The following is a 14,505-nucleotide window of genomic DNA, read 5'->3' as shown; positions in this document are numbered from 1 at the left end:
GAAAAAGACCATTGGACAGCCACTACCATAATTATTTCAGACACCCATATCAATGGACTCTGAGAACAGGATACTTACATAGTTTCAAAGTATCTCTCCTTAAGCTCTTTATTAATTGCAAAGGAACTTTATAGGGGAGAAATCTAGAGGACAACACTATAACAAATTATCAAAGTTAAACCTCTTGATATCTGAGATGCACTAAGAACACACTACTTTTGTGTTATTCTTGACAACTCCAACTAACCATGAAGGCCACCCCAAATAAGGGACACTCTACTAAATATATTCTGTGCTCATGGAAAAAGAAAAGGCCATGAAAGACTAAGCAACTGCTCCAGATTAAAGGAGACTCAAAGAGAGGTGACAATTAAACGCAACGTGTGATTCTGAATTAAATCCTGGACCAGGAGCAAAATATTTTTTGGGAAAAGACTCTAAAAGAAATGGGATATATGTACATGTTTAACTGATTCACTTTGCTGTATACTTGAAACTAACCCAACATTGTAAATCAACTATATTCCAATAAAATTAAAGAAATTTTTAAATAAAATAATTATTATATAAGACATTATCTTATGTTTTTAGGATATACACTGAAGTATTTGGGGGAAAGTGGAGATTACAAAGACTGTAACTTATTCAGAATATTATATATATATATAGTATTATATATCATATAATACTATAAATATATATCTGTATCCACTGTCATTCAAAAGAATGTTCATCTACAGCAATATTATATAATACAACATACTAACTATATGGGCTTCCCTGGTGGCTCAGACGGTAAAGAATCCACCTGCAATGTGGGAGACCTAGGTTTGATGCCTGGGTTGGGAAGTTCCCCTGGAAAAGGGAACAGCTACTCACTCCAGTATTCTGGCCTGGAGAATTTTATGGACAGAGAAGCCTGGTGGGGTCACAAAGAGTCAGACACGACTGAGCAACTTTCACTTCACATCACTTTAACATACTATATAATATTATATATTTAATATAATATATAATATTACAGAGAAAGGGGGAGAGAGGAAATGAGGATGATAAAATGAACATAAAATATATGAGAAAATGGGTTGATAGTATTTGTACTATTTAAACTTTTTATTCAGAAATAATTTCAGGTAGAGAAAAGCTAAAGCAAATTTTAAAACAGCTTACTGCTCTGTATTTTCTTGAACACTGCTAAGTGGTTTCTGGATGTTTTTACACTTTTCCTCCAAATCACAGTATCTCTCCTCCCAAAGATTGATTAACTGGTAAAGTTCCTATAAGAAAGGTGCAGGGAGGGAAAAAATTGAAATTATAATGGTTAAACTTTTTACTCCAGACTGATATACAGTATTTTCCCATAGGTGAGAATGATACACATTCCTGACAAGAGATCTTTAACTCCACCTCTCTGACAGGGGAAGGTAGCAGAAGTGATGTTAGAGGAATAATCATATTACAGGCATTTAAAAAAAAACTAAATAATTAGCAAACTTTTAAATAAGCAAGCTATTTTAACTATAACAAGTTACTTTCAGTGAACTTCAGAACTAACCAAATATACCAAAAAGGGAACCATTTTGACAGATACACATAGTTGCTTCTTAACTGATAACACTACTTACTAGAAGGAAAAGAAATGCTGAAAATCTAGTGGGTCAAGCAGTCCAAAAATACTGTCAACTAATATAGCTGAAACATTTTCTAGAACCTAGTTGGATCATTTTAATGTTAAAGGAGCTTATCATTTTCTCATCTGTGGCATCTTGAAACACACCTTTGAATAACACAGCAGCTGACAATACACATTTAACACACTGATTTTGAATAAAATGTCAGTATTTCTGCTAATCTCAAAGTAGAGGGAAATGCAGGCATTAGATTTATCTATATGTAAACAGGTTTGTCAGTGCTAACCTTAAGTTCTAGAATATCTAAGAAACAGCTCAGTTAGTAAACCTGCTTCTTTTCAGCCAAGGAAGTCAAGTCACTCATGCTAAAATACTTCTCACATAGGTGTTCCTCAGAATATATACCTAAAAAGATCTAGACAGGTTTAAGGCAAACACTCTATGAAGAGGTATAAGAAATTGCTGCAATTTCAAATTTCAACAATATGTTCTAGAAATATATAGAAAAGCTCCTCCAAAAATGGATTCCTTTCAGGCAGTATAATCACCACCATAGCTATAAGGGGATCTAAATATTGTCAGAGGTTCCCAAGGACTCAGTTTCCTCATTAGAAAACTGAGCTAGTAATTGAAGCTGTATCTATACTGGTGGGAGGAATAAATACATAGTGAGTTACTCAATAAATGTTAACTATTACTTGTACTAATTTCAATATTAACCTTTTGTGTGGAAAGTTTTATGCTTATCAATTAGGGAAGCAATCTTATTTTAAAGTTGCTTTAATTTTTTTTCCATTCCATCCAAGAGGGGTGTTTTTGTTTTGGTTGGTTTGGTTTCTTTGCTCACAGTGCGCAGCTTATGGGATCTTAGTTCCCTGGCCAGGGATTGATCCTGGGTCACAACAGTAAAAGCATGGCGTCCTAAGCACAATACACCAAAGAATTCTCTCAAGAGGTTATTAAATGATTACACATGATAATGGATGATTCACAAGCTTCATTCCCATCTAGAACTTTACATGGCACCATAATTCAGTTAGATATATTGCATAGGATGTGCCAACAATCATGTTAGTAACCTAAAAACTCTATGACTTTGCTTGGGTGACCTTTTTAGCTATGAACGCCAGGTCATAACTCAGTAACTGTTAGTTCAACTACACCAAGCTTTCTGAAGACAAGGGCTTCCCCGCCCAAGCAGGCTGTAAATAAACTCGGAACCCAGCATCACCCTGAAGGAAATCTGACTTCACAATGTTGGGGTAGTTTACCAAAATGGCTTCAGAGTAGACTGCTTTAAAAAGACACATTTATTCAGTGTCATGATCAGACTATTACATTTAGCTATCAACAGAATAGGTGCAAAAAAATAAAATCTACATTAAAGCCCTCTGTTGGAATGCTTTACACTTTCCACAGAACAGAAACTAAACTGTTACAGAAATAGTCACAAATATAGTTCTCAAGTTTTTCTGCCCATACACATAAGTACTGTCTAAAACGTGTCTTCTTTGAAGCAGCTAGGCTCTGCCACCACCATTCTTGGCTGAGTTCATAGATCTATTGCGGCCTACAGCTTTCCCTGTCACTTCTCTGGCTCTCCTCTCCTGCCAAGCTTTGTTTCCTTCTGCCACCGCTACAGCTACTGTGCTGCTGGAACTGCTAGAGTCACCTGGGTTGTAATGTAGACACAAGGTCGCTTTAAATGTTATAATCATTTTCTTCTAACTGTACTCCCAGGGCACTATTTCTGCAGCTTCATCTTTCTTCTTGATATGAAGAAAGGACTGCCTTGTCTCACTGCACTCTGAATGTAGCAGATCATCAAATAGTAACTGATCGAGAGACGTACTCTTATTTCACATTAATTACTGTTATAAGCAAAAGTGCTGACAGTATTTTCAGGTTTCTAATTTAGTTATAAAGCATTCAGTCTGTAACAGGGATCTAAAGATCATAAAGCTTTCGCTTTACACTCAAATCACCTATATACCTGTGATTGGATTTTCTTTGTTTTCTTCATGTCTTCAGTTAAGTTTTCACACAGCTTCTGTGATTCAGCCAAGGAAGAAACTGTATTTTCTTTTAGTTCATGTAGATTGTTACACAATGTACTAAGAAAGCCATCCATTTCCTTCTTCTGATCTTCTATCTTTAAGAGAAAAAAAAAACACTTTTTTATTTCTTTTCTTAAATTAAAAAAAAAAAATGTCCTAGGGGCTTCCCTGGTGGCTCAGTGGTAAAGAATCCACCTGCCAATGAAGGAAGACACAGATTCGATCCCTGATCCAGGAAGATTCCACAAGCTGTGGAGCAACTAAGCCTACAAGCCACTGTTGAGCCTGTGCTCTAGAGCCCAGAAGCGCAACTACTGAGCCAACATGTGGCAGCAACCGAAGCCCATGCACCCCAGAGCCTGTGCTCCAAAGTAAGAGAAGGCCCCACGATGAGAAGTCCACACACCACAACTCAACAGTGCCCCTGCCCACCGCAACTAGAGAAAAAGTCCTTGAAGTAACAAAGACACAGCACAGCCAAAAAAAAAAAAAATTGTTTTTACTTTTTTGAATACATACAAAATAGAAAAGGTAGAAAACAGTATTGCAGAGAAAAGTCCCTTCCTTTTCCCTCCAGCCCCTAGAACCCCAGTCCCACTCCCACCTCTGAGAGGTGATTGTTACCATTTTTAAACACATCTAGAAGGCAATGGCAACCCACTCTAGTACTCTTGCCTGGAAAATCCCATGGACAGAGGAGCCTGGTAGGCTGCAGTCCATGGGGTTGCTAAGAGTTGGACACAACTGAGCAACTTCACTTTCACTTTTCACTTTCACACACTGGAGAAGGAAATGGCAACCCACTCCAGTGTTCTTGTCTGGAGAATCCCAGGGACAGAGAAGCCTAGTGGGCTGCCGTCTATGGGGCAGCAGAGTCGGACACGACTGAAGCGACTTAGGAGGACGATGAGAGGTATTTTGGGGCTTCCCAGGTGGCCCTAGTCATAAAGAACCCAACTGGTAATGCAGAAGATGTGGGTTTGATGCCTGGGTCAGGAACATCCCCTGGAGGAGGGCATGGCAACCCACTCCAGTATTCTTGCCTGGAGAATCCCACTGACAGAGGAGCCTGGCGGGCTACAGTCCATAGGTTCGCCAAGAGTCAGACATGACTGAAGTGACTTAGCACGCATGCAGACGTATTTTATTATCCATATTTAGGTAGGTATGCATACATATGTATGTATAACCACATATGTACACACACCATATGACAGACCGCTATGTATGCTATGATGCTTGAAGATCATTTCCTCTCGTTTTTCTTAGCCATGATTCTGCAGACCACATCAATCAATGGTCAGCATCCTGATCACAGCATCCTCTCTTCCTCCCTCCTCCAGATTCCTTCTCATAACCCATGGGTTCTACATGTAAACACTTCTCAACTAACAAGTCCTGGGTCCCTTGAATTCATGTGGAGTTTCTTTCTTAACAATATGAGATAATAAGAATATTCGTTACCTTATTAGCCACAATCAACAAAGTCTTGAAAATATTCTTCAGTTGACTATTGATTTCCAGTATAGATGCCACAGTGGGGGATAAAACTGTTCCCAGTGAACTGAGGAGGTCAGTCTTAAGTACATTCTGGTTTTAAAAATAAATATACAACTCTTTAAAAAGGATATTTTCACTTCCATAAATCTGGATAGTTAAATGATATCTTAAATACCTTGTTAACTAAACACATGTATATTAAAATCCTAAGTGTCTGTTCTCTTTTTTATAGCCTACAGAGCCTATTACTAGAGTTTCTATTCATCATAAACCACTTAATCCTGCATATAGGAATTAAGAAATGGTCACTTTATGTACAATAAATTCTTAATAGTCTACTGTAACATAAGTCTGAAGAATTCAGAAGAGGGGAAAATGATAGTCATTTGATAAAATTTCAGCAATGTAAACAAAGAAAGGAAAAAACACCTACAATTATATTTCAAACAAATAAATTTCAAACAACTTTAGGTTACTAAGTCAAAAAGGCTGAAACCAAATAGCCTTGAAAAGTAGGCTTTGGGTTGGAGGCATTTAAGTTTGAAGAACTGGTGACTTACATTCTACTGGATAAGAACTTGTCAAGGTTCTGGTTCTTGTCAAGGTATATACAAAAGTTAGAAAGTATTGTAGATTCGAAATTTTTATAAAAAGAAAAAAATTCTGAACTAAGCTCCTATTACTAGGGGAAGGATGAAGAACTATAACAAAATAATTAGTAAATGCTTAAAAGAGTACTGGTTTCCTTTGGAAAGAAGAGCTATCATACTAATTTCAACTCATTCTGTGGGAACAACAATTACCTCTTCAGACTCAAGCTTGCTTATGACTTGGTAGGAAGACATCAATAAACAGAGAGTACCATTTATTTAGTGAGTGAATCAATTCTCATACAGCAGAAACTAACAGAACATTGTAAAGCAATTATACTCCAATTTAAAAAAATTCCCTAAAAGTAAGTACCAGTGAGCATCTTTTAACTTTGTCAAATTTGGGTGACCAAAGAAATCTACCTAACAATGTCATGCAAGCACTGAATTTAGGCAGAAGTTGGCTAACATGAGCAGTCTTTACTTGGAAAATGTTCAACAAATATTGTTAAATCAAAAAGGGAGGCAGAGAGCCTATACAGAGGGAAAAACCAAAGTAAGTTATATGGCCAAGAATGTCCTAGACAAATGATACAATTACAAAATGAAGGGTATAATGAAATCAAGTATGGAGAAGGTAGACAACATTGTGTAATTAGATGACTGGCTTCTAGAGAATTATAGGGAAAAGCCTCACAGTTACAGGTCAGAAGGACTTGATTACACATATTGGACCCCACAAATTGTTATATATGTTCCCCAAATTCTATAAGTCATTTTTCTTACACATTTTTCTGTATTTCTGTAGTTTTAAAATTAAGTACTTAATATACCCTTCAGGTTGGGTCGGTGTAACATTATTAGCATGACTATTCCAGGACCCTTAAGAAAAGGATAACTGACCAATTTCTGAGCCAGCTAACAAGTCATAGGTCCCCTGAATTCACGTGGAGCTAAACCTGCAACTCTTTCAAAAGGCATATGAACTCCTACACTCTATGTTACAGAATATAAGTGAAAAAAGTTTCAAAGGTTATATACATGCTATTGGAAATTAATCTTTCTGGGAGGAAAAAAACAGTGAAGAGACCTGTCTTTAAAAATATAAACCTACTCTATTAAAGTAATCTATTTACTACTGTGTCTAGTAAAGCTTAAGATGAAAGAAGAGCAGTTAACATTGTTTTTGGAGACTTATCAAATGTAGAAAAGATTTACTAACAATCAGTTCCTGAAGTACAGTTTTACTTTCTGCTGCTAACGACTGTTCTTTCAATATCATATTAGAAATCTGAGAAACAAGTGTAGACACGTTTTCTGGAATCAACGTGAGAGATCCAAGTGCTGTTGTAGTAATAGTGTCTAATGCAGAGACACTGGAAGTCAGCAGGTTACCTATACCAAAAAGAAAAAAGATGTAAATCTAGACATAAATATGTTTAAACACAAATACAATCTTGGCAAAATTTATATCCCTGTTGTGGTAATTTGTAACAAATAAGCTTAAAATAATTGACTGACTACGTAAACATGGAATTATTTTAAACGTAAGTTTTGTTCTATAGTATTCCAGAAGCACTGGGCACATCTGTTAAGTATATCAGACCTGAAACTGTAACTTAGTGTAAGAATCAGAATAATCTAAAAATTAATCTCTAACTAAAATACACAGCATTACTGTAGATAAAAAAGGTTAAAGAAGAGAAACTAGAAATCAATCAATAAATTTTTTAGTGGTTAGCTTAGAGTAACTAGACTCTAAGTGACCTTTTAAATTTTTCATGTCTGCATCTTCCAAATTTTCTATAGTGAAAATAATACTTTAATATCAGTTTTGAAATTAGTCTCACACTAAACACAGTAAGACTGGAATAAGAAATGCTTGAACTTACTGATGAAATTATTTGCAGGGCAGCAAAGGAGACACAGATGTAGATGACAGACTTATGGACATGGGTGGGGGGAGGAAGGAGAGGGTGAGATGTATGGAGAGTAACATAGAAACATACTACCACATGTAAAAACAGATAGCCAATGGGAATTTGCTATATGACTCAGGGGTGGAATGGGGAGGGAGAAGGGAGGGAGGTTCAAGAGGAAGGGGACATATGTATACCTATGGCTCATTCATGTTGATGTTTGGCAGAAACCAACAAAATTCTATAAAGCAACTATCTTCAATTAAAAAAAAAGAGAAATGTTTGTACTTACCAAACAAGGTCTTGTGAACTTCTAGCATGGCCTTTTGCTTCGTGCTGCCATCCTTAATTAATTCTTCCATGTTATTAAACAGACTATTCAAGTTTTTGCCAAAAACATCTTGAGCTTCTGCGTTATGCTGATCAACTGCCTTCTTACGATCCAGTTTAGAATGGAGACCAAATACATCTTTTGTAGTTTCTTCAACTGTGTTAAGCAACTATATATGATTTTTAAAAATAAGTGTTGATAAGATGGATAAGACAAAAGCAATCTAATGAAAATATCTTCATTAAAGATTTCTAAAAAGAACTAGTAAATTTTACATACAGTCTCAGAAGAAATTTTTAAATTCATGCCAATGTTTATTTCTCCTCCCCTAGCCATCTAGGAAAACTGATTTTGCCAATCAATTTTAATAATTATGCTCCCTCACAAATGTTTCCCCAATATGTGTTACTAAGGCAGGAGACCCTGGTTCAATTCCTGGGTCAGGAAGATCTGCTGGAGAAGGGATAGGCTACCCACTCCAGTATTATTGGGCTTCCCTTGTGGCTCAGTTGGTAAAGAATCTGCCTGCAATGTGGGAGACCTGGGTTCAGTCCTTGGGGTTGGGAAGATGCCCTGGAGAAGGAAAAGGCTACTCACTCCAGTATTCTGGCCTGGAGAAGTCCATGAACTGTACAGTCCATGGGGTAGCAAAGAGTTGGACATGATTGAGTGACTTTCACTTTCATGTGTAACTGATTTCTGAAGGATACATCTAATAAAAAACTGAGTACTTTCAACATCATCCATCATTAGAAGATACTAAATTCTTCATGACTAGTCTCAACCATGACCACAGGTAAAGCAGTACAACACCATTATTCTAAACATTCACAAAGTATATTCAAGTCAGGTTCTATTTTCAAAACCTAAGGAATAGATTTTTCTTAAATAAGCATCTCCAGTGAAGAAAATCTAGACAAAATAGTAAAATAACGCTTCTTAAATGGACAGAAGAATAATCTGGAGTGAATAAACAGAATCTCACAAGTTCTTAGCTTACGCTAAGAAAGTTACTTCTACTCACTCTTTAACTTCTTTAACGCAACTTCAAATAAAAACAAAAGACAAACCCTGCTGGCAGCATCATGAAGTCTCTCCTCAGTACTTTCCAAAGCAGAGGTGATAAATTCTTCTTCAACAAGCTGTAATTTAGTCTCCTGCAAATGTCTTTGAGTGGTTTCAAGTTCCTGTGCCTTACTTTGCAGGTCAGATTTGCACTGGTTAAGTTCATTTTTACTATCCATAAACAATTCTGTAACCTACATATAACACATGAAACATTTTTGTTTTAGAATTTAAAAATGCCAAACTGGTCGCTGACACACCTGGCTAGTTCATAATACTAAAAGAACCAAACGAATTATTTCCATATAAAAGTTGTAGCAAGTTACCAGGTAGGTTAGAACATTTCATATGGTAACTGCTATCTTCCTATAACTACTACTAGCACTGGTGGTCCAGTAGTTAGGACTCTGCGTGTCCAGTGCTATGGGCACAGGTTTGATCCCTGGTCAGGGAATTACGATTCCGCAAATCGTGGGGCACAGCCAACCAAACAAAAACAAGTAACAGGTCTAATGAAATGTGTTAATTCTTCAGATTCCTTTCAACACTGCCAGTGTGAGAGTGGCACTGAAGGGTCAGGTCTTTCAACCTTAGTTATTTAACATCTGGTTTCTCCCAACATCTGCCTTTTGTTATGTGATAAACAAGTTGATGAAAATGTATCAGCATTCACTATACAGCTTTCATATTAAATTATACAATTCAATTACTTTCTTAAAATGCTGCATGAGTATGTGTCAAATAGAATAACTTTCTTCAAAAAAGACTCACTTCTTCATTATCATTAATGATAATTTAAAAAAACTGTGATACAACTTAATTTTAGTTTAGAGGTCAGCAAGGAAAAAAATCTTAAAGAAAAAATATCAGGTGCCTCACATTCTGAAATTGCCTTTAAATATTTGCTTTTTACATGACAATCAATACAGTTTTGAATGCTTACCCTATTTAGCTCTTCCTCAACAGCAGCAATTTTTTCAACCAGTTCTACAATCTGTTCCTCTTGAACAGTTAGTTTTCCACTCATAGCTCTAAAATAAAATTTAAAAGGATTTTAACAGTGAATATTGTTTCCTAATGCCTATAAAATTTACTCTAACAAATGAGGTAGTTACGTATCATGTCTACTATTTATCACTATCATGATAATGATGCCTAAGTATCAATAAGCAATAGCTACAAAGTGCAAAAAACAAATATATTCTTTGTCTTAGATTTATAAACAGACTGTTTTTCTTATTTTCTCCATTTTGAAACTGAGAATCCCTACCGATTGCAGGGGAAAAAAACATGTATGTACATAAAATTTGAGAAGCTACAAAGGTGACAGAAGACACTAACCCACATACAGGAGAGGCAGGGATGCTAGGTGTCTATAATGAGGAATACGAAGAATGATAAACAAGACAGGCAGAGTCCCGAAGAGGCTTGTGGTGTGAAAGCATCAGGTCTCACAGGAGGAAGGGGTAAGGGGCTAAAACCTGGAGAACTAAAGTACGTATACAGAGCAATTAAACCTCCTGCCCCCAGCACACAGACCCCAGTACACACCCCAACACACATACCACTATCACACCACCACAAAAGTCCTCATGAGATAAACGATTCTTCTCTGCTGCTGCTGCTAAGTCGTGTCAGTCATGTCCGACTCTGTGCAACCCCATAGGCAGCAGCCCACCAGGCTCCCCCGTCCATGGGATTCTCCAGGCAAGAATACTGGAGTGGGTTGCCATTTCCTTCTCCAGTGCATGAAAGTGAAAAGTGAAAGTGAAGTCACTTAGTCGTGTCCGACTCTTTGCGACCCCATGGACTGTAGTCTCCCAGGTTCCTCTGTCCATGGGATTTTCCAGGCAAGAGTACTGGAGTGGGTTGCCATTGCCTTCTCCAGATTCTTCTCTAGAGCACGCTTCTCAGCTTTAGCACTACTGACGTTTTGCACCAGACAATTCTGGTCTGCTTTAATGAGCCCCTCTGATTTCTTGAGATTAGCAAGTGTCAGAAGCGAGTGCTATTGTTTGCATTCTTCTAGTTCCTTCGTAACTACCAACCATTTCCTATTCCACATTGTGCTTAAATGACAAAGAATTTTAAGAATGTAGATTTCCTCAAACTATTTGCTAGAGATACTGATTAAAGGAAAAGATAAAAGTTGAGGTGGTATAAGAAGAGAGTTCATTCTAACAGTCTTTTGATAACTATATCAGTTCTTTACTGGAAATAGCTCTTCAAAGGAGATGAGCTATTTGAAATGCTTTCCTATATTAAATGTACAAGAGGAATGCAACACTGTTATTAAATGAATGATATAGTTTAGGTAAATAATTTTTAATTGAAGTATAATTGACTTACAATATTACATTAGTTTTGGGCGTACAACATAGTGATTTGATACTCTTATACATTACAAAATTATCACCACAATAAGTCTAGTTATCAACTGTCACCACACAAAGGTAGTACAACACTGACTACACTCCCTATACTGTACATTCTTAGAAATTAATATCCATAACCAAGGGCTTACCTAAAATTTTCTTCAGATATGTACACTCCATTTTTTTCACGAGCTGCAGCAAGATCCCGTTTCAGACGCTCTATCTCTTCTGTATATTCCTATGCAAGAAGAACGTTGTGTCATTTTAGCACTTCACTTTTTTTTCATTCAGTTTGGGGAAGATTTATAATAAAACAAAGTAGCCCTCTTATCTTTTTTAAAGCATAAAAATATGTGATTAAAAAGTCACAACCTTACTTTTCATTCAATATTAATATGGTTAGAATAAAGTCAATAGCTTTCATTCATTATAAAAATACAGGCTTCTGAAGAAAAAAACAACCCCCAGTAGCCAGGTTGGTCTCCAAATCTCATCTCACACGAAAAGGAACTGGGGCAAGAAACATTCAAAATGAACCTGGAACATCTCTTAAAACAAAATAGGAAGGAAGCGAAGGAAGCTCAGGCCAACCAAAAAGACTCAAGAACCCACTGAAAAGGTACCCAATGGCCAGAGAAGGAACAATGTGAGCATCAGTGAGGTTATTAACTACAATTGTTAGCACAAATATTCTAAATTCATGAGTTTATAATGATGTTAAGAAAGCTGGGAAACCAACCCATTATTCTCCAAACTGTCAAAGGAAATGAATCAAGCATTTGTCCTGTTTTTCCTATAAGAACTACAGCCTTGGGGAGCTGAGGGAATGTTCCTCTTTACAGAGTTGGTCCAGCAGCCAACTAAGGAAGAACAATTCAAAAATTACTGTTTTGTAACCCTTAAAGAAGAACTAGTGGATCAGGTCATTTGAATATAATCAATCCCTTACCAAAAAAAGGGAAAGAACCAGATATTATGTGCTTCCAAGTGGGAGAATATACCACCACTTATCAAGTATTTTGGCCAAAAATATAGAAATAAGATAAAACCTGACTCTATCAAGCCTCACAATCCAACTACTAATTTATGGCAAACCTTATCTGGATCCTAAAACAAAATATTAAAAGTCTACACTGATGGAGAAGGAAATGGCAACCCACTCCAGTATCCTTGCTTGGGAAATCCCATGGGGAGTCTAGTGTGCAACGGTCCATGGAGTACAACAGGGCTGGACACGGCTTGGTGACAACAAATGGCAGTTCTAGCCAATGTATGAGAACAAAAACTTGTAAGGAATTGGGGGTTGGGGCTGAAACCAAAATCCTACTGTTTACAGACGTGACTGCCTATTTAAAACAACTGGAATTTTAAACAATGACTATTTTATCATAATAAATTACTGTTAAATATTTTTAGACTTAATAATAGCAATAGGGTTCAAAAATTCAGCTGTCTAAAATAAAATGAATGCTTATAAACGAGCATGGCCTTTAAAAAATAATGAATATAAAAATCACTGTCGTTTTTCTCAGATCCTGACAATTTTGACACCCTTTATCAAGAGATGTTCACTCATACAAGCTTCCTTTTAAACAGTCTGATTCCAAGAGTTATTATAAAGCTACAGTAATTAAAACTGTGGTATTAGTGAGGGACAGACATAAATCAATGCAACAGAATAGAAAGCCCAGCGATTTTGGAAAACAACTTGGCAGTTCCTTTAGAAAAAAAAAGAAAACTTATATTCAACTACCATACAACACAACAATTAGTCTTGGGCAATTATCTCAGAAAAATGAAAATTTACATGTACACAAATTACTATAAACAAATATGATCAAAGCAGTTTTATTTTCAATTGTGAAAAACCGAAATCAGCCCATACATCTTTCACAGGTGAATCTGACAGCAAGCTACGTGTGGTGTATACATGTGTCGTGCTGTGCGGTGTATACAGGTGCCATGCTGTGCGGTGCTCAGTCGCTCAGTTGCATCTGACTCTGCTACCCCATGGACCTTAGCCTTCCAGGCTCCTCTGTCCTTGGGGATTCTCCAGGCAAGAATACTAGAGTAGGCTGCCATGCCCTCCTCCAGGGGATCTTCCCAACCCAGGTATAGAACCCAGGTCTCCCACATTTCAGGTGAATTCTTTAGTCTGAGCCACCGGGGAAGCCCAAGAATACTGGAGTAGGCAGCCTATCCCTTCTCCAGGGGATCTTCCTGACCCAGGAATTGAATTGGGGACTTCTGCACTGCAGGCGGGTGGTATATACATACCAAGGAACATTCCTCAGCATTAAAGACTAAAGATCTGTTAATATGCACCAGTCAGGTTAACCTCCAGGGAATTATGCTGAGTGATAAAAACAATCCCCCAAAGTTTACATACTGTATGATTCCATTCAATAACACTCTTAAAATGACAAAGGTTTAGAAATAGAGAATAGATCATTAGATAACAAAGATTAGGGACGGGAGGTCAGAGTGGGAAGGAAGTGATTATAAACGGGCAATGAGGAATCCTTGCTGAGATGGGACTGTTCAGTATCTTGACTGTGGTAGTGACTCCATGAACCTACACATAACAAAACTGTATAGAACTAACTAAACACACACACATGAGTACTAGGAAAATTGAGGAGTAAGACCAACGAATTGCTATTAACGGTATCCCTACAGTGATTTTACTATATAGTTTAATAAAATGTACAAAGGATCTCTCTGTATTACTTCTTTCAACTGCATGTGAATCTATAGTTGTCTCAACAGAAACAAAAAAAACCCACTACCAATAAAAGGAAAAGACAAGCCAGACTGGGAGGAAATATTTACAAATTATTTCATAAAGGATAGTATCTAGAAAATATGAACAATCCTTTACAACTTCATAAAAAGATAACCCAATTAAAAACTGACAATTTAAATAGACATCTCACAAATGAAGATATACATATGGATAATAAGCATGTGAAAAGATGCTGATTATCACTATTCATTAAGGAAATGCTAATTAAAACTGTACTGAAGTACCATTATA

At 36.8% G+C, this 14,505-nt stretch overlaps 1 protein-coding gene across 1 annotated transcript in view; it reads right to left on the bottom strand.

The window, feature by feature from the left end:
- KIF11 (kinesin family member 11) overlaps window positions 1-14,505 on the bottom strand; it is a 41,560-nt gene that overhangs the window by 14,029 nt on the left and 13,026 nt on the right. The window contains exons 10-17 of the mRNA XM_069567521.1: window positions 11,618-11,706; window positions 10,037-10,124; window positions 9,099-9,287; window positions 7,990-8,197; window positions 7,001-7,173; window positions 5,153-5,278; window positions 3,625-3,783; window positions 1,171-1,277 (exon numbers count right to left, since the gene is read on the bottom strand). Coding sequence (XP_069423622.1) covers window positions 1,171-1,277; window positions 3,625-3,783; window positions 5,153-5,278; window positions 7,001-7,173; window positions 7,990-8,197; window positions 9,099-9,287; window positions 10,037-10,124; window positions 11,618-11,706 — 1,139 coding nt within the window. The remainder of the gene's footprint in view (window positions 1-1,170; window positions 1,278-3,624; window positions 3,784-5,152; window positions 5,279-7,000; window positions 7,174-7,989; window positions 8,198-9,098; window positions 9,288-10,036; window positions 10,125-11,617; window positions 11,707-14,505) is intronic.

This window comes from Ovis canadensis, chromosome 22 (assembly GCF_042477335.2).
Source record: "Ovis canadensis isolate MfBH-ARS-UI-01 breed Bighorn chromosome 22, ARS-UI_OviCan_v2, whole genome shotgun sequence".
In the NCBI taxonomy this organism is placed as follows: Eukaryota; Metazoa; Chordata; class Mammalia; order Artiodactyla; family Bovidae; genus Ovis; species Ovis canadensis.
This window is presented reverse-complemented; position numbering and strand designations above follow the sequence as displayed.